This window comes from Lepidochelys kempii, chromosome 5, assembly GCF_965140265.1.
Source record: "Lepidochelys kempii isolate rLepKem1 chromosome 5, rLepKem1.hap2, whole genome shotgun sequence".
NCBI classification, from domain to species: domain Eukaryota; kingdom Metazoa; phylum Chordata; order Testudines; family Cheloniidae; genus Lepidochelys; species Lepidochelys kempii.
The window spans coordinates 72,200,543-72,220,221 of record NC_133260.1 but is presented as its reverse complement, the minus strand read 5'-3'; the positions used below and the strand labels follow the sequence as shown (position 1 = coordinate 72,220,221).

Here is a 19,679-nt window from a genome sequence, read left to right as displayed (position 1 = left end):
GATAGTTAATTGGTGTATAAGCATTGGGCTGGCCCTCTGCACAGGAGCCAATTTCACAAGCTCTCGCTGGGTCTTCCTGGGATCTTTATAGCAATCCCACAGCCACAAGCAAAAAGATTCTTTGTCAGGCAGGAAACAGTTCCCCTGAATGCTGCAGAGCCATAAGTACCTACATTCAGCATGGTTTGGAAATTATAAGAGACCAAACTGGATCTTTGCAAATCTGTTCTAGAGGGGGATTACCCACCTTCTTCTACAAGGTGGCAGCACATCTTGTAGACTGAACCTTGGCAGGGCAAGGGTGACTTTAGGAAACATGGACATCAGCAATACACATTTATATTCACTGAGACCTTTTGTTCTTAAGAGCATTGTGACCTTTTTTGGGACTTCAAAATAAACAGATGAACTGTGCGCTTGCATTTAATTAACACACAAGAGTGAAGGTTGTAAGTGAAAATCCTGACACAATCACAAGTCATACAGTTGGAATCATGCAAGGCATCCCACATACAACAGTACATGAAACCAGCTACAGAAGGAGAGTCTCCTTGGGACCTTTAGATGTGGTCTCCTGGTAGGGAATAAAGAACTCAGACTGTTCAGTGAAAGCCCTGGCTGAGAACAAACAGTAGATGGTGGCATCAAGTAACAAGAGAAGCTATCAGTTGACCTTTCACCATTGGAATGTCCATCCAGTGGGTAATATTGTCTTCATTAGGGAAGGAATTTTTTCTCTGAAAAACTAACCACAAACAAATTAACTCAGGACACACAAACTAGACTTTCTTTACTAGCAGGACAGTGGGAACTTTTACTGTGTTTTTTTCTTTATAAATGTGAGGCTTTGCCAATAGGATAGGACCCTCCACCTCAGCTCTGACCATGACAAAGGCTTTTGCAAGCAGGACTGCACAAAATAAAAAAGGAAGGGAAACATCTACACAGTAAGTTGGATTCTTAGTATTAGTTCTGCCAACTCTGTTTTTGGACTGCTTACCTCTGGAAGACTTCCTCTCACCAGCTGAGGGTGATCATGCAGAAACTGAATTTTTTTTGCTGCCTCAATGTCTATGGCAGATAGGTCTGAAATGTCACATGTTAGGCAAAGATGCATAGAGACACCAGCTAATAAAGTCTCACCACAAGAGACATATGTTCATTATCCTTTTGGTTGTCTCCATTTTCCTTTCCCTCATCTGGGGAAAAACTAGATAGGAAAATTCTAGAATGAGTAAGAAGGAACTCAGTGGTCAATTTAGCAGACAAAATATTCTGCAGTTTCATGGCCCACATGTGACAAGCAAACATTCATTCATTTGTGAACTAAGTTTGTTCTCCCTCCTGTACAGTTTATAAGATCCAGAGGCAAAGGTGAAAAATTCTCAAATCCTATTCACTGCACACGTTTGGCTATGAAGTTTAATTTTCCAACACCACCTGTGAACTTCTTAAATTCTGGCAACATGGGTTCCACTTTAAATCTCTAGTAAGCTGCTGGATGGCTCAGCAGAAATAAAACAGTAATGAACAAGAGTAAATCTAGAGTAATATGCATCAAAACAGGTTACCATTAAGCAGAACATACATAATAAAATTCCCCAATCTGGCATTTGTCTAGCATCTGGATGTACTTCCCACAGCCTGATTTCTGAATTTTTTTTTCTCTCCAGGAGCTGTTTTTATAGCTGAGCTGTACAAGGGAAGAGGAAGTGAGGCTAGAGTTAACCCCTTGAAACCAGAGTGTGCGCTTGAATCCTTCATGGGTCCATAGATAATGGATGCTGAACATAATGTATATTTAGATATACACACATTTAATGTTAATTAGTTTCATGATATGGATGAGATTTAATTTAACAGGAATCAGACACTGGGCTAGTGTAAACTGAACCTCCTGTACGATTGTGGTATGCTTTGATATACCTTACTTGATTAAAAGACAGACACAAAAATTGCATCCTTGATATGAAATGTGGTCTTGCAGCTAAAATACTAGACTGGAAATTCTGGGTTTTATTCTAAGACTTCCTGTGTGACTTGAGCAAGTCATTTAACCTCTCTTTGTACCTTCATTTCTTTATCTGAAAAATGAGAATAGTACTTATCTCACAGAGGTGTTGTGAGAATTAGTATTTTGAAACTTCACATTTAGCGTATTATTGAAATGTAAGGAATTATTTATTACTACATTCACCAACACTTCTACATAAATAATATCTCTAGGAATGTTACAGCAAACAAATGGGAAGGGAGAGAAAGTAGAAAATAGCGAATTAAAACATTTTCTCCTTCATAGAGGGCTTTTGGAGTCTGCATTCAGTGTAGCCTAGATTGACTTTAATGGGAATGCTTTGTCTGCAGTGACTCATATGTTTTGAAATGCTACAGGTCATAAATATTCAAAATTGAAGAGAAAAATAGATTAATTTCAACACTAGATCAAGTGCAACGGCTATGGATGCCAAATACTCAGTACAATTCTCTCATATGCTGTTAAACTGACATGTTTGTATGAGTGCCTCACCCCTAGGCATTTGATGTCAGGAGATCGTGAATGCTGGTACCAGTAGTTAGATTGATGACTTTGTAATAACAAAAACCAGTTAAGTTTCAGAAAAGCTGACTTGCTACTCCTGGTTTGATCAATTGTGCAAAAACATGTTGATACATTTGTGCAGAGGACTTACTGTTATTTTATCTGAGGATTTCCTTCAGAAACAGTTTAATGAGCATCTCTACTTTAAACCAAAGCTCATTTCACTTCAAAAGGCTTCAGGCATTGAATATCACAGTTTAGGAACAAATCTGATTTTTTACCATGACACTGAAGATTTAATATCCTAGAGCTTATTCCCTCCGCCTCTTAATTTTTTCAAATAAATCCAAAATGTATGGAAGTTTGAAATCAGAATAAAAAGTTGTCACACTCCCAATTTCATATTTTCCCAATTAAAAAAAAAGAAAAGTAGTAACCATACTTTAAAAAAAAAAATCTCCATGTTATACACACAATATTCCAGGCTATGCAGTTGTGAAACAACTACACTTCTTGGCTCCTAGACATACTCTGCCTTTAGTCTTTTTACGCACCTGAGATGTGTGAAAGTCTGTCAACTGCAAATAGAGTACAGAAGACCTAGGGCCTGATCTTGCAATCCTTACATACATTTATAACAAACCATTGATCAATGGGAGGATAAAAGTCAGAGAGCATGAGGCGTGTCTAAGACATGCTTGATCAGGCTTTAAGTCTAAGTGCATTATACAACATATTTTAAGGTGACATCTCAAAATGAAATATTGATTTCTTCAGCAGTGCAGAAGTAACACACAACAAGATTTACATACAGTAATAATTTATTCTGAAATGTTCATTTTAGTTTCTGTTGAGACATCATCCATGTCTCATTAATAAAAGAGCAGCCATCTCACCTCAAATACCAGAATATACAACAAGTTACAGCATAGCAAAAATTCTATCTACTTTCAGATAAAATCTAGTTCAGGTAAAATAATTCTGTTCAAGGTTTTACAGTGACACAGATTTCCTTTTTTGCAGAACACAAAGAAAGTGTAAATTGTTACACCATAGCTATCTATGCACATTATGTGACCACAGAAATGTTAATCATTACTTCAGAAAATGAACCATCATTTCCATTCATGCAAAAAAGCAGGCTGGGAAAGCTTGTTCAGCAGAAACCATATTACTGTGAATTTCACAGCCACATGATTAATTATAGGGTTAGATGGATTCACAAATACCAAAACGGAGTATATTTTTTGCATAAATACCACCAATTTTTCCCTGATGTAGTTTAGTCAGTTTGTAATCTAGAAATGATTGAAACAGCAATATAATTGTATCATCTCTATCTGTAAGTGTTCATTATTTCAAGACAAGCAATATTTAAAGGATCATGGGATGGGATGCTAATTAAATACATGTAAAACATACTGTACAAATATACTTGCTTGTAGCGATTTTATTCCAAACTATCAATCAGGTATCCCTCCAAAATATTACCAGTGAAGACAAAGTATACTATCAAATATGGCTTCCAGAACAAGGACCCTCTACAGGAATCAAACCTATTTACAAAAACAAACAAAAAACCCCAATCCCCAGTCTTTTAAAGTTTCATTTGAAACAAAATTTCTACATAGCACTTGTAAATAATACATCAGTTTTTTTTTTAATTTATTTAAACAGAAGTCACCAGGTAAGACCCAGAATGACGTTTAGGACTCTGAGTTCCACTAGAGTCTGTATTTTCAGTCTTTGAATCTCGTTTCTTTGTGCTGTTATTTACTGGTGTTGGTATCTGTGATGGTCGAGCAGAACTGTTGTCTGCACTGCTCTTTCGTGGACTTGGATTGTAGTTGAAAGGAGTCACTCTTGCTGCAACAGCTCCACTAGGTGAACTGTGTTTGCTTGAGCTGCTGGAACTGAATGGTGTACGTTCATTAATAATGCTTTCATTGGTCTCTGGTGCAGGAACAGGATTACTCAGCACAGGTTTTGTTTCAGTTCCCTTCTTATCTGGGCTGTCTATCTGAATGAATGAATTCAGGCGATTTTCTAAACCCATTGTGCGAACAGGAACATTTCCATTCCCTGCATTTTGTTTTCCCTGAATATCTTTAGAATCTTTACCATTCGCATTCCCCTTCTCTAAAACACTGTCAATAACTGGGGGAGTATTTCCAGTAGGTGATCGTCCAGATCTAGGATTATTAATAGGGCAGTCTTCAATCCTCACCCACACATCCTCAGTCTTAGAGACAGCAGGTGCCATCTGGTAAATTAAAGTTTTTGAATCAGCACCATTTGTAGCATCTGAAGAGGAATTATGAGAAGGATTACTCATTATCTGAGAAATTTCATTTTCCTTTATCTTTCTCCACGTCCCTTTTGCTGGTACTTGATTTTCTTTAGTTTGTATGTACCCAGAAAAAGAACTTCCATGTTGCTTTTCATCTTCACTTTTTGCCTTTTCACTGGATTCTGAAGAAGCAGACAGAATTGAGGAAGAACTTCCAGTTCTACGCCAAGTGCTAACACGAGGAAGCGATGAAGAATGCTTACTGTGCTCACGCTTCCATGTTCCTGATCTATTGATTGGCAGCCTAGATGGACTCTCAGAATGAGAGCGAGCTATATCATGACGTTTTGCTGGTCTCCCATCATTATATTCTACAGAAGGGTTAAGATTAGGAGGTAATTTTCGCCAACCACTAGCCTGTACAGTTGAATGAGAAGATAAGGACATATCAGGAAGTGATGGACTTAAAACTGGGGTCTGTATTTGGGATCGGGTGGGAGAATCGGGTCTAGAAGGAGACAAAGATTCAAATGAAGCTGACTCTTCTAATTTCCTTCGTAGAGTTGGACTTGGAGCTTCTTTAATAAAAGTTGACTGGCGCACTAGAACAGGTCTCTCTGATCTGTCAGATTCACTTCCACTGGATTTTGTGGATGACATTCTAGATAGTTCAACCTTTTTGTTTGAGCCACTACTACTAAGAATTTGGTTCAAACCTTTTGAGGCAGACTCACTTCTGGGAATACCACTAGCACTTTTGGGTAACCCTGTTTGTTTTGCAAGGTTTTGCTGGCTCATCTGTCTGCCTGGTGACGTGTATGACATTCGTCCTGAACCCGAGGACTTAGTTGAAGCTGTACTGGGAGATGAAGTCCTTGGCAGTTGAGACAGTTTATTAGGAGGGCTTATACCGTTTCTGCCTGGGGAAATTGAGCTTCGACCTGGAGACTGCAGAGGTCTGCTTAATGGCTGCTGTTGAGGTCTAGAAGGAGTGGAATCTCTAGATCCTGACCTAGAAGGTCCTTTACTTGACCCACCCTGTTGAGATGGCTGCCTGGTTATAGGACTTGGCTCTGATTTCACTGATGACTTGGCTCCTCTCGGGGAACTAGTCGAACTCTGGCCTTCATTGGGACTTTTGGAGGCTGTGTTCTTGAGTGGGGGCCCTTTTTTTGAAACTGGACTTGTACTGGAAGAGCTATTTCGAACCCCTGGAATGTGAATCATTGTCCTACCTCGTGAGATTGAAGGCATATTTGTTTGCTGGGGCTGCTTCAACTGGCTTGAAACTTCTGAATTAGAGCGAACTTTTCCTGTAATCATACTTTTATACACTTTCTTTCCTCCTTTGATTCCTTTATTTTCCGACTCTACTTTTTTAGTTTCCAATGTACTTTTCTCCCCTGGCTTAATAATTCTCGGACCTTTATTACTAGTAAAGGGTTTTTCTTCTTGGTCTGGAGTAAGATGAAACGGTGACCCTAAAGAAATTCCAGATTTTAGTGAAAGGATGGAATCAGAGTCTGATGAAGCTTGTCTAGACAGTGAAGCAGCAGCAGCAGCTTGGTGTAAGCTGCTAACTATAGAATTTGCACCTTCTTGAATAGCTTTCCAATCAAAATTCTCTGAATCAGGTGAGAAACCATGCTCTGAATCAGGCCTCTTTATATCTCTCAAATCTAGTGTCAGGTCTTCTGCCAATATACCACCCATGTTTCTGGAACTATTCTTTTCACTTTCACTCTTGACTCTTGAGGGCTTTTTCTTTTTAGGCATGGCAGAACTAATGCATTCCTGCAAAAGGTCATCTTCTGAGTCAATACTAAGAGAACTAAGAGAACTGTTTCTAGAAAAACACACAGGTGTATCTTCAACATGAAATGATTTGGGTGCATAACCAGAGGCCTGTGGTCTACTGGATTCTATCTGTGAATCAGGAGGTTCAGTTCGTTTTGTAGTTTCACTTTCTTTGTTGTTGTTGTTTTCTTGATCAATATCACTGAGCGAACTCAAAGATGAATTGCGAGAAAAACAAACGGGAGTATTTTCAATAGCAAAATTCTGCATTTTCTCATCCATAGCTGCGCCTCTGTCCGGGATATCTTTGGATGGTTGAGGGAAAGGGGTTTGCTTCTGCATCAAAGTTTTAAGCTGACTTCTGCCTGTTGGATGTTTTTGACCTTGTGTCCGACTAGTTGACTGCTGATTTGAAGTCTGTTCTGTATCAGTGCAAGCTTTGGTTTCTGTTTCCTTAGTTTCTTTTCCTTTTCTTAATTCAGCCTTCTCCCTAGAAAGGTCAACATCATCATCATCAAAGTCTAGTGAACTTAGTGAGTCATTCCGTGAAAAACAATAAGGAGTCCCCTCAATAGGTGTGTAATGATGAGGGGAATCAAATGCAAAGCTTCCTCTTACACGTTCCTCATTATTTGGAAGTTTATCATTGAAGTCTCTCGAGTTATTTTTGAAGTTCTGTTTCTTTGTATCTTTGTTGTCTGAACAGGTTCTTTCACTACTAAAATTACTTCTTGGCTCTGTGTTTTTTCTTAAGCGAGCTCTGTACTCATTACTTTGAGGCATAGGCTTTACTGGAGATGTTAGCTTCTTTTTCTCACCTTCTGGTTGGTTTTTACCACTTACAGACGAAGATGCTGACGCTTGTTGAATCTGATCCATTATCTTTTTTACCCTGAAAGGCTTGTGGCTTTTTCCCTTTGGCATAGCAGAGTTAATGCACTCTGCAAGAATGTCACCTTCTTCTGTTTTGTCATCATCCAATCCTGAGTTAGACACAGTTGAGTCTTTCCCTCTTTGAGCATCATCTGTACTTCTACCTTCGGTAGGAATGGTATCTCTCTTTTCAAATTCACCTGATTCTGCCCTTGTACCCACATTCTCCACATTGGCCAACTCATTTGGTGGTGATTCTATTGTGAGATCACTCAGAGATGTAGCTGTTGAAAAATTTATTGGTGTACCTTCAACACAATACACACGTGGCATATCATCTCCAGGTGTAAAACTAACATGCTTTTGAGACTGCAATCTATTTTGGGAAGGGAGGAGTTTGTACACTGGCAAATGGCTTGGCTTCCTGGCTACAGGAGGAGGTATTTTTGAAGCAGTTGTTTGAGAAAGCTTTTTGGCTTTGCGTGAAGATTTTGTTGGCATAGCAGAAATAATACATTCTTCTAATATTTCAATATCATCATCATCAGAATCATCTAGTATATCCTTTTCTGTTTCAGTAGGCTTCTCTGCTTTCTTCTCTTGGTTATCCTTTGTATCTTCTGGCTGTTCAGGTTCTGCTTCATTTTCATGAACAGGAGGCATTATTCTCAACTCTACATCTTTCTGAATAAATGGTTCATCAAGACTCAGAGCACTTAGGCTGGAGGAACAAGAAAATCCATCTGGTGTACTTTCGGTAGCAAAATGTAACAATGTATCAGCATCTGGCAATACCTGAACTCTTTGAACAGCTGCGTTTACAGCTGCTTGTCTAGAACCAGACTCTCTCTTTTCAACATTGGGTACTTTACCTTTAGCTGTTTCTCTCTTTACTGGAACTGCTTGAGCAGGGGGTGGGGTTTTACTTCTACTTGGAGGCATTGTTTGTCCAGGGCTATCTGGAAGATCACTGGGGCTTATAATACCACTTACCATTCCGCTGCAAGGCTCACTTTGAACAGAGCTAGCAATGGAACGGCTTTCAAAACTATCCAAGGAACTTACAGAAGTACATCTGCTAAACATGAGTGGAGTCTCCTGTACGTAATGTTCTGGTGGACTTTTAGGAGTCTGAGCACCACTTTTTGAAGGAGATTTGGCACCTGAAGAAAATTCAACAGCTTTATGTCTAGATGAATCAGAAGGAGATAAACTAGAAGCCTGAAGTCTATTGGATTTTGTTCTAATATGTTGTGATGTTGATGGGACTTCACTAACTGCACCTTCAGTTGACAGAGTGACACTATTGTCTTTCAGTTCTGCTATCTGCAGTGTGTTACTGGCATCTGTTACACGTGTGGCTTGATCACGCCCTATTTCATCTTCAGCCGAGGACAAAGATGACAAAGAGCTACATCTTGAAAAACATATTGGTGTATCTTCCACACAATAAGTCTGTATAGTTTCCTGGTTGATGGAAGGACTCTTACAGGAGGCAGGCTTCTGAGCATGACCCCCTCTCTGTGCAGCACTTGGATGAAGCTGGTTCTGTCTCTTTGAGCTAGCTGAAGGGGTTGATGTGTTCCCACTACTTGATGAGATATGATCAGTTTTAGTGCTTTGTACTGACGAACTCTTTGAAAAAGAAAAAGATGGTTTCTGAGAAGAGGAAGGAACTTCTGTTGAGTATTTCAGACTATAATCAATAGGTTGATCTACATGGTGCTCCTCTTCACTGTACTTTATACTGTAAATAGTTGGTCTGTCTTCTTCATCTTCATGTTGTTCCCCCTCAGAGTAACGCTCACTGTAGTTGGTTGGCTTATCATCATCGTAATCATCAACCTGGCACAAGGACTGGTTTACTTTCTGATTCATCCCATGAGTAGTGCCTACTCTGTTTTGTTCTGAACTGTTGGATCCTCTTGATCTGAAAAGATCTTGCTGGCCAAAAGGTGACTGGTATTTCATGTGATTATCATCACCACCTTCAGTATATCCAGGATAGGTTGTACTTTGACTTCTTGACTGCCTTTGTTCATTTTGTTTTATTTCATCTTCTATTATATGTTTAGGTCTTGCCCATCTTTCATTCTGTGAGGGGCTTTGCCTTCCAGAATTCAACTGTTCATCTGAATATTTAAGACTGTAATTGATTGGAGTGTCCAGTTCTCCATCATTGTCATCCATATGATTTGCGCTATGTATCTTGTGAGCTAAATCAGCTGGATATTGTCCATAACTGCAAAATTTACTTTCATCATCTTCAGAGTAAGACTCAATGGAAGGTTTCATTTGACCTCTTTTACCATAGCCATCACTACTACTGACGCTATTTAAGCTGTCATTTGAAGCTCTCGTATATTCCATTTTTGCATAAGGCACAGGACATGCCCTGTTTGAATTCTCGGGTTTAGGAAAGTTATAAGTGTTCGAATGGGCATGGGCAGTGGATGTTCTTCTTAATGCATTCCTGTCTTCTGTCAAGCAGTGCATTTCAGCTGTGGATCCAGAACTTCTGTCTTCTTGTGGAATATGCATATTCGTTACTTCTTCCATTACTTTGGCAATCTGAGCTGCAGCAGTAGAGATCTGCATTCCTATTCGCTTAGAGGCGTTCCCAGCATTTTCTGTAGCTGGGTGATAGTTGCCTAATCCCATTGTTCTCTCTCTGTCCACACTTCTGTCCTTTTCAGATCGAGAGTTTTCTATATTTCCTCTATTGGAGGAAGAGGAGCCAGGCAACACTGTAGTATTTAAATATGGTGAAAGTACAGTCACGTTACTTGTATTAAAACTCTCGGTCCTGCAAATTCCATCATCATGTCGACTAGAATCCAAAACATATTCGCTATACAGATTTTGCTTATGTCTCTGCTTATTACGGTGAGATGTTTTGGGGCTTAAATTATCAATGTTGTCAAAAGTCTCAGACAAATGCTGAGCATCTAACTCTGCTTCCAGTGCCTTTTGCTTTCTAACATGAAGAGAGGGTAAGCTTGAGCCTGGAGACATAATATTGGCATCCTTATACTTTGCAGGCCTATTTGCCATCAGATTCCTTAAAGCTGCAGCACTGCCCATAGCTATCATTTTGTGCTTTGAATGAATGAGGTTTTTGAGCATGCTAACTGCTCCCATGTCCCACAATGCTTCCTGGTCCTTTGCATTTCGTGCAGAGAGGTTCCACAGGGTCCCACATGCATTACTGACTATTGTCAAGCTGTGTGACTTCAAATGCTGTAACAACGTTTGTAAGCAGCTGTTCTCTCTCAAGATTTGCCTGGAATTAAGAAATTGAAAGCAAAAAAAAGAAAAAAGAAAAAAAATCAATAAGTAGCATTTCAACAAGACAAACAAAAACCTATCAAGGCTGTAGCCAAATTTTGTCCTTAATCAAGATAATTAATATGATTTCTGCAGCACAAAAGTGTGTTACTTTTCCTAAATTACAGTCTGATTATCAAGCAATTTCTTAAAGCAGTTATCACTTCATTGGTTTTTTTCCCCCTCCCCTACCACCTTCTTCTATGTCAGTCTTTTCCCAGTCGTTTCCTCTGACTGACCAGATGGATGAAAACCTATCTTTGCAGGAGACACTAATGTTACTATTCAGCATTTAACAAGCAAAACTGATACTGCCAGGGATGAAAGTAACTTAAAGGACTTACCAGTATGCAGGGTGGCAGGGGTCCTGGGCAAGGTGTGTGGGGGTGGCGGCTCTGGGCCCCTGGAAGGGGCAAGAGCCTCGAGCAGAAAGGCCGGGGCCAGACTCCTCCAGCCAGCCCTTCAGTGCTGTGCGGCCTACGCCGCCTGGGGCTCTGGCGGTGATTTACAGGGCCCGGGGCTTTAGCTGCTGGCATGGTATGGTGTACCAATAAGAAAGTGGCCACTGGTACACAGCCGACCATACTGGCAGGGCCGCTGATGCTAGTGGGGCAGGGGAGGCAAAAGGGGCAGCTGCCCCAGGGCCCAATGATTTAAAAGGCTCGGGGCTCCCGGCAGCGGCCAGAGCCCCAAGCCCTTTAAATTGCCGGGCCCCGGGGCAGCTGCCCCTTTTTGCCACCCACGCCCTTGCATCAGCAGCCCTGCCGGTACGGTAAGCTGTGTACCAGCGGCCACTTTCTTATTGGTATACCATACCGGACTGGAGCGGCTTACTTTCACCTCTGGATACTGCATTTACCTTTTCATAGACTATTACTATCTAAATGGATGGTTTTCCTCACCAAAGCCTTTAAAAATAAAATCAACCTTGATTACGATACTTATTTGGTATATATAGTCACGTGAGAACACTTCTTTGTGAATTCTCTTGTAAATAAATTTCTGCTACAGATTTCAGATTTTCAGAAAAACATGATGCTTGTTTCTTGTAAAATCAGATGGTGCATTTACCTGTGATCCTCATTTGTAGCAATCAAGCTAGAAACATTCCGTAGTATTCCTCCTCCACTTTCAATGATGGCTAAAGTATTTGTTTGGCTTCGGTAAGTCAATGTGCCAACTAAAAAGGCCAGAGCACCATCCACAGAACATATATCAGCTTTATTCTCAGTGCAATGAGCTGACAAATTCCATAAGGCACTCAATACACTTTTAAGGGTGGATTCCTATGACAAGAGTGAAAATGACACAATTAGACCAGGGGTTTTCAATATGTTGGCCATGAGCCTCTGGGAGATTCACAAACAGGTTTCAGGGAGGTCGCCATCTTTCTCCCATTTTCTAACTCTAATGGTTGCAAAGATAACCTTGAAAATGTGAACAAAACATAAACCGATTCAGTGATGCCTGCCTGAATCTGCAGATAGCCTGAAACAACAGCTCTAAGAGGTGTGAACTGCCTCACTGATCTCAATTAAGGCCCGTGAATTATGTAATTCAGTAGCTATGGAATCTGGCATTTTTCCAATTTGCTACAAAATTTGGAATTTTTGTCATGGAATTCATCCTTTAGCTACATTCAGGTGCACCCAATGTTTTGCTTTCTGTCTTCCTGAAGCTACCTCTATGTCTCCAGCTTTTCACTAAAAAAGGGAATTAATTTGATTACAGTGCATACTGCCTGCACTGTTACATGGAGCCAGGGAGCTGAGAAGTTGCAACTACCTTCTCTTTTTCACCTTCTTCTGTTGGTCCGCTGCTAGCAATCTAACTTTTTTGTCAAACAGATTCAGACCAAAATATGCACCAGAATGTTGGTCCTCTACCACAGTTCTTCAAAAGAGTTGTTGAAGTAGCTGGCAAAGGATTCTGGTAGGGCTCTCAATCACAATTAACTGTTAAACAATAGAATACCAATTGAAATTTATTAAATATCTTAGGATGTTTTTCTATTTTCAAATATATCGATTTCAATTACAACACAGAATACAAAGTGTACAGGGCTCACTTTATATTTATTTTTTTATTACAAATATTTACACTGTAAAAATGAAACAAAAGAAATAGTATTTTTCAATTCACCTCATGTAAGTACTGTAGTGCAATCTCTTAATCATGAAAGCACAACTTACAAATGTAGGCTTTTTTGTTACATAACTGCACTCAAAAGAAAACAATGTAAAACTTTAGAGCCTACAACTCCACTCAGTCCTATTGCTTGTTCAGCCAATCATTAAGAGAAACAAGTTTATTTACATATATAGGAGATAATGCTGCCCACTTCTTTATCACAATGTCACCTGAAAATGAGAACAAGCGTTCACATGGCACAAGGTATTTACGTGCCAGATGTGCTAAAGATTCATATGCCTCTTCATGCTTCGGCCACTGGAAGTGCTTCCATGCTGATGACGCTCATTAAAAAAATAATGTGTTAATTAAATTAGTGACTGAACTCCTTGGGGGAGAATTGTATCTCTCCTGCTCTGTTTTACCTGCATTCTGCCATATATTTCATGTTGTAGCAGTCTCGGATGATGACCCAGCACATGTTGTTCATTTTAAGAACACTTTCACTGCAGATTTGACAAAACGCAAAGAAACTACCAATGTGAGATTTCTAAAGATAGCTACGGCACTCAACTCATGGTTTAAGGATCTGAAGTGTCTTCCAAAATCTGAGAGGGAGGAGGTGTGGAGCATGCTTTCAGAAGTCTTAAAAGAGCAACACTCCGATGCGGAAACTACAGGACTCAAACCACCAAAAAAGAAAATCAACCTTCTGCTGGTGACATCTGACTCAGAGGATGAAAATGAATATGTGTTGGTCTTCACTGTTTTAGATTGTTCTCGAGCAGAACCCGTCATCAGCATGGACGCATGTCCACTGGAATGGTGGTTGAAGCACGAAGGGACATATGAATCTTTACCTTATCTGGCACGTAAATATCTTGTGATGCTGGCTACAACAGTGCCATGGGAATGCCTGTTCTCACTTTCAGGTGACATTGTAAACAAGAAGCAGGCAGCATTATCTCCTGCAAATGTAAACAAACTTATCTGTCTGAGCAATTGGCTGAACAAGAAGTAGGACTGAGTAGATTTGCAGGTTCTAAAATTTTACCTTGTTTTATTTTTGAATGCAGTTTTTTTGCACATAATTCTACATTTGTAAGTTCAACTTTCATGATAAAGAGACTGCATTACAGTATTTGTATTACGTGAATTGAAAAATACTATTTCTTTTGTTTTTTTACAGTGAATACTTGTAATCAAAAATAAATATAAAGTGAACAGTGTACACTTTATATTCTGTGTTGTACTTGAAATCAATATATTTGAAAATGTAGCAAGCGTCCAAAATATTTAAATAAATGGTATTCTATTATTGTTCAACAGTGCCATTAATCGCAATTAACTTTTTTAATTGCTTGACAGCCCTACTATCTTTACATCCATTGAATTCTTCAGAGAAATCAGAAGACTTATTAAACAGCAACACCACTAAAAAAAGTCTGCTGGTCATCTTACTTGGAATCACTAAATAGTGAAAGCTGCCAAGCCTCGCAAGTAGGGAAGCAGTGACTGTACTTTGTGTTTGTGGGATCAGTTGCTGCCAGTTAGTCAAAGCAACTCCCTTCTCCAATGATCTAGTCAGCTATTGTCTATTCATGACATGGCTGCAAATATTTGGGAATCGCCATTCTGAAAATTTAGGAGACCCTGTACTTAATACAACTAGAAGAAACTACCAATGTATCTTCTTCTGCCCAATTTTTAATATTTGTCCAGCATGAGTAGAAAGGATTCCTACATGAGTACTTCCTGTTTTTCTGTCCAACTCAGTACACGAGATATGGGAAGAAAAGTGTTTGAAGCCTTCCTACAGTTAGTTCTCACAACTGGGTTGAATTGGCTTTGCTTTTTTGTTATTTGCACTGAAGGTTTCTGAGATATGACAGGAAAACACATGCATAGACTAATGATTAAAATCCTATCTATTCCACCACAAGCCATTTGGACACTATGTAAATAATCATGAAGCTTTGAAGGCACAGAAGATTGCCAGAAGAAATGAAAATTGTACTTTATGAGGCTGTAAAAGCTGTGAACTTAATTAAAGGTAAGCCCAACAATGCACACATTTCACTATTTTATGTGAGGAAATGAGCACTCAAGATCAGCAGTTCCTCTTCCCCAATACGGCTTTCATGGTAGCAAAGTTTTGGATCACTTGTTTGATCTCAGAGAAGACAAAGATTTCCCTTAACAAATAAGCCTCTGATCAGCATCAGCTTGCTCTGAATGATTTTCTCTTCAAGGGCAAGATATGCATGGATTCTCAACCCCAGGGGTCAAAACTCCCAGCATGGTTCTGAACAGATGTCAGGGGTCGCAACCACCCTGCCCTTCCCACATTGTAAAATGGGAGGGGGTCTTGACAAGGTCCTGGAATGGAAAAGGCAGAGAACCACTGGATGAGACTATTTTAGACAGCATTTGCTCCTTACATCCTTACTCTAAAGTATACAGAGATGAATTTGTAATTCAGCATAAGTAATCTAAAATTCAACAAACTAGCCTTCCCTCTATCTTTTAAATAGTAATGGTAGTCCTGACAGAAAATTAACAATTATTTGTATCTGACCAGTGATGTTTTTAACACGACAATATCTCCTTCTAGTGATTTAAAGTCTAAATTACAAATAACTTATAAATATACAGTATTCATGCCATATTTTAGTAGTAGTGGTAAAGCACACAGGGTAGTAATTTTAAGGGAATAGCAAATGTTTATTTTAGCTTGTCTTGCTTAACTGAGAAGAAAGAAATATCATACTATTTTGATGGAGGCTGGCTGAAACTTTGTTGAAGCCAGCAGGCACGACAGTCACCCTTCATTCAGGATAAATGTAGGAAACAGCTAAGCTCCTTTTTGGAATAATATAGCTGAAACGATCGTCACCAAAAACACAAACTACAAGCAAAGCTGGTTGAAAACTGAGCTATGCAGTTGGAGGGGTTTTGCTGAGTATCATTTGATGGAGGTGCGTGTGCCTGTGATCAGAAGTCCCCAAAAGCATCCAGAGAGCAGGCAGAGAGAAGCAGCCAAATACTCCAAGTAGACAGCAAGAGAAGAACTGAAAACATGGTCCTGAGAGAAAGTGAAGAGAGGGAGCTTTTTGGGCAATGGTGCTTGCTTGAGAGAGACTTAGAAACATGAGCAAACAAACTGCTTCCAGTTTGATTCTAACTGTGTTTAGGGAAACAGAAATTTGTGTACATTTTTTGTAAATAATCAGGATTGCACCAAAGTAGTAACTCACTCTATCATCAATTCTTCCTCCTAATGGAAACAACCCGCAATACTCCAAATATTGGATATCCACTTTGGTCAAAAAGAGTAGCAATACTTTTTCTGTTGCTTACAAAAGAATAGGAAACATTCATACAGTTTCTTGAAAATATATCACACAATAGTCCTTTAAAACCTTTACCTTTTTAACTTCCAAAGCACATTCCATCAATGCTTTCACACTTCCAACTTCACGCAAAGTCTTTTTACTGTTTACATCTGCTCGCCAGGACAAATTCCTCAAAACACTTGCAATAACCTGCAAAATGTAAAAGGAAAATAATGTATCGATATATTTAATTCTTTACTAGATTATCATCACTCCATTAATAACCTCTGGATGCCAAGAACAAGTATGTATTCCATTAATAATTGCACTTTCTCCAAGGCTGTACCTTAGGTTTGCTTTTGTTTTGATGTCTGTCTTAGGCTCACATGCAAATACCAAGCTTGATATCTGTGTGTGTGATATCTGTGTGTGTGTGTGTGTGTGTGTGTGTGTGTGTATTTTGTGGGGAAGGATAGTCTAGCGGTTGAGAAATTAGACTGGGACTCAAGACCTTAGTTCTATTCTTGCCTCTTTATAGCCTTCTTGTGTAACCTCACTGATATGCTTAAATTCCCTTTTCTTCAGTTTCTCCATTTGTAAAAACAGGATAATATTTCTCTACCTCATATAGCTGTAGTGTAGCTAAATTTATTAATGTTTATACAGCTCTTTGAGGTCTTCTGATGCAAAGTTCTAGAAGTGAAAAATACTACATTTTAATATAATATCCCCAAACTACGAATGGGCATACAATATTAGACCAACAATCCATCTAGTTCAGCATCCTATCTCTGAGACCAGCTTGTACCAGATGCTTCAGAGAAACATGCCAAAAAAACCCCAAAACCACCCCATAGTGGACAATTATGGAACAAACTAACCCTATCAATTAATACATAGTTATGCCCTGAAGCATGATAATTTATATCCCTTATTGTAAGCAGGGCTAGTAGCACTGCCTATTATGGTTGCCCAACATTTCCCAGTTTAAGACCCTATTTTCAGTTACTTTTAACTTTCAAAACACTGTTTGGTCTCAAATTTTCCATGATGGGTGTCTGCCTCAGGTTGAAATTCTTGGGGTGGGTTCAGCCAAAATGGTACAGCTATTATTGAGAATAAGAGTAGGGAAAATAACGTTTTTCCATGTTAAAAAAAATTCTGGTGAACTATTCTTCGGGGGAAAAAGTCCCCATGCTTTAGTGCAGGGGACCTGAAATTTGGCTAGGGATGGCCTATGTGACAGAGATGTGCCTTTTTGCTGTCCATGTGAAAATTCATTTGACTGTGGCCAAGTTATAAACCTTTGAAAAATCACAGTTCACACATAAACTCGAATGAGTCTCTACTGAGTATCAGCTAAAATCTCTGAAGATTCCATCCTCTTTGAGCATGCTTGAACCTTTCACAGCTCCTAGTGCTGACCAGGCTGCGCATGCACCATTCTCGCAGAGTATGCTCCATCCCCTCACAACTCCTGTGTGACTAAATTGTACATGCACCATCCCCACAAAGCAACTGAGCATGCTCCTTCCCACAAATGCAAGAGCTAAGCAGGATTTGTGATGTAACTGCTCCATCCAGTTGCCAGAGGCTGCCTCTCTTGTGTTCTCAGTGCCTCCCTACTTGTGCCCAGGTAGTAAGAAGGAAAAGGAGGAAGCACAAGGATGTTCTTTTTATCCATGTGTGTGTAATCCATTTTTGAGTCTTGCAAAGTTCTTGGCCTCAGTGATATTTTATGACAACAAATCCTAGAGGTAATTATGTGCAGTTTTTAATTTGTTATTTTTCAGTTTCATTGACTGTTCTCTTGTTCTTCTATTAGGGTAAATAGGAGTGCCTAATTTATCTTCTTTATACCATTCATTATTTTATTATACCTCTCTCATGTCCTCTCACCAGTCTCCTTTCTAAACTGAATAGTCCCTGTCTTTTCAGTTTCTCTTTCTACTGAAGTCTTTCTAGACCTCTAAGGATTTTCCTCACCCATCTCTGGTCACCTTATATTTCTGCAATTTTATCCTCTCCCATAGGCTGACCAAAGATAAATTTAGTATATTAGGTGAGGGCATTTTAATAGTTTCAATATTATTTTCTATCTTCTAAAATTTTGTTTGGTCTTTTAACCATTGCTGTGTACTGAGAAGTCCCCACAGTGTGACCAGCACTTTCCCTCTGCCCTGAATGGCTTCAGTTAATTAAAAACCTAAAAGTGTATGAAGATTTTAAAATATTTCTTCCAATGCATTTGTCAATACAGAATTTCATCATGCTGCCCATTCTTACTTTTGTTAGCTACTTCTGAATATCCTCACAGTCTGCTCTAGTCTTGACTAACCTAAATATTTCTGTGTTATCTGCAGACATTGGCATCTGATCCCCTGTCTTAAAATAAAATCAGGGGACATCTTATTGTTACCCTTTATTGTCTCAGCCACTTTCTCATCTACAATTACTTAGTTTCTTTAATAGTAATAGCTTGTAAGGAACTTTGTCAAAGGTTTCTTAACAGTCTAAATTAATTCTATCTACCAGAACTTCTTTCTCCTTATAATTCTTCAAGTGTATCAACAAAACAGCAGATAAATAGAATTTTCCCTTCTAAAGGTCATGCTCATTTGTTCCTATCATATTTCATCTAGGTGGTTTATAATTCTATTTTTAATTATCCAACAGTTTTCATGGTACCGAAATAAGGCTTACTGGTCTAATGCCCAGGATCACTTGTACCACTTGCTTTAAAAGAGTTATTTAAAAAACTTGTATTAACTAAATTTGTTTCTTTATCTGGTAAAAAACATTAGGCTAGATACTTTGGTGCAGCATGGCGACTTCGTAACAAATTGGTAGCTGGTTCTGGCCACAGAGCCTGCATATCTGATGCTCGGAGAATCACCCAGTCCAGTGCAAGGGGGATTTATTCTTTGCAGTGGAGGCCTCTATACCACCATTCACTTGCTGTTGGCATAGGGGAAGTCTAAGAGGACAGGAGACCTGACCATGCTGTCCCCTATATTGCACTGATCCCCAGCTGCAATTTCAGTTCCTTAGCAGCCAGCTAAACAAGCACTTAGGCAGCTCTAACTTATCCCAGGAAATCAGACTTCTATTCAATGGCCCCAAGATCAGAAGCATAAAGGTGACCTTTATATCACTTGTACTGCATGCAGTTTTGCCAGAAACCAGAATTTAGTCCATGATTATGAGGCTTTTATATTGTAACAAAGATGTACATAGCACTTTATAGAAGACAGACACACATCCCTGAACCAAAAAGCATCTAATTTAACACAGACAAGACAACTAAACAAAACACAGAACAACAACTGAGGATAGAAAGAAAAGTGTTTTTGAAGGGAAAGAGAGAGGGCTCTTGGTGAACAGGGCA

At 39.3% G+C, this 19,679-nt stretch overlaps 1 protein-coding gene across 8 annotated transcripts in view; it reads right to left on the bottom strand.

Annotated features, from left to right (window-relative positions):
- Positions 1-3,342: 3,342 nt before the first annotated feature.
- APC (APC regulator of WNT signaling pathway) overlaps positions 3,343-19,679 on the bottom strand; it is a 189,218-nt gene continuing 172,881 nt past the window's right edge. For all 8 annotated transcript variants that reach the window (XM_073344697.1, XM_073344696.1, XM_073344701.1 and 5 more), the window contains 3 exons: positions 16,385-16,501; positions 11,898-12,112; positions 3,343-10,782 (listed from right to left, as the gene is read on the bottom strand). In XM_073344697.1, coding sequence (XP_073200798.1) covers positions 4,209-10,782; positions 11,898-12,112; positions 16,385-16,501 — 6,906 coding nt within the window. In that variant the 3' untranslated portion in view covers positions 3,343-4,208. The remainder of the gene's footprint in view (positions 10,783-11,897; positions 12,113-16,384; positions 16,502-19,679) is intronic.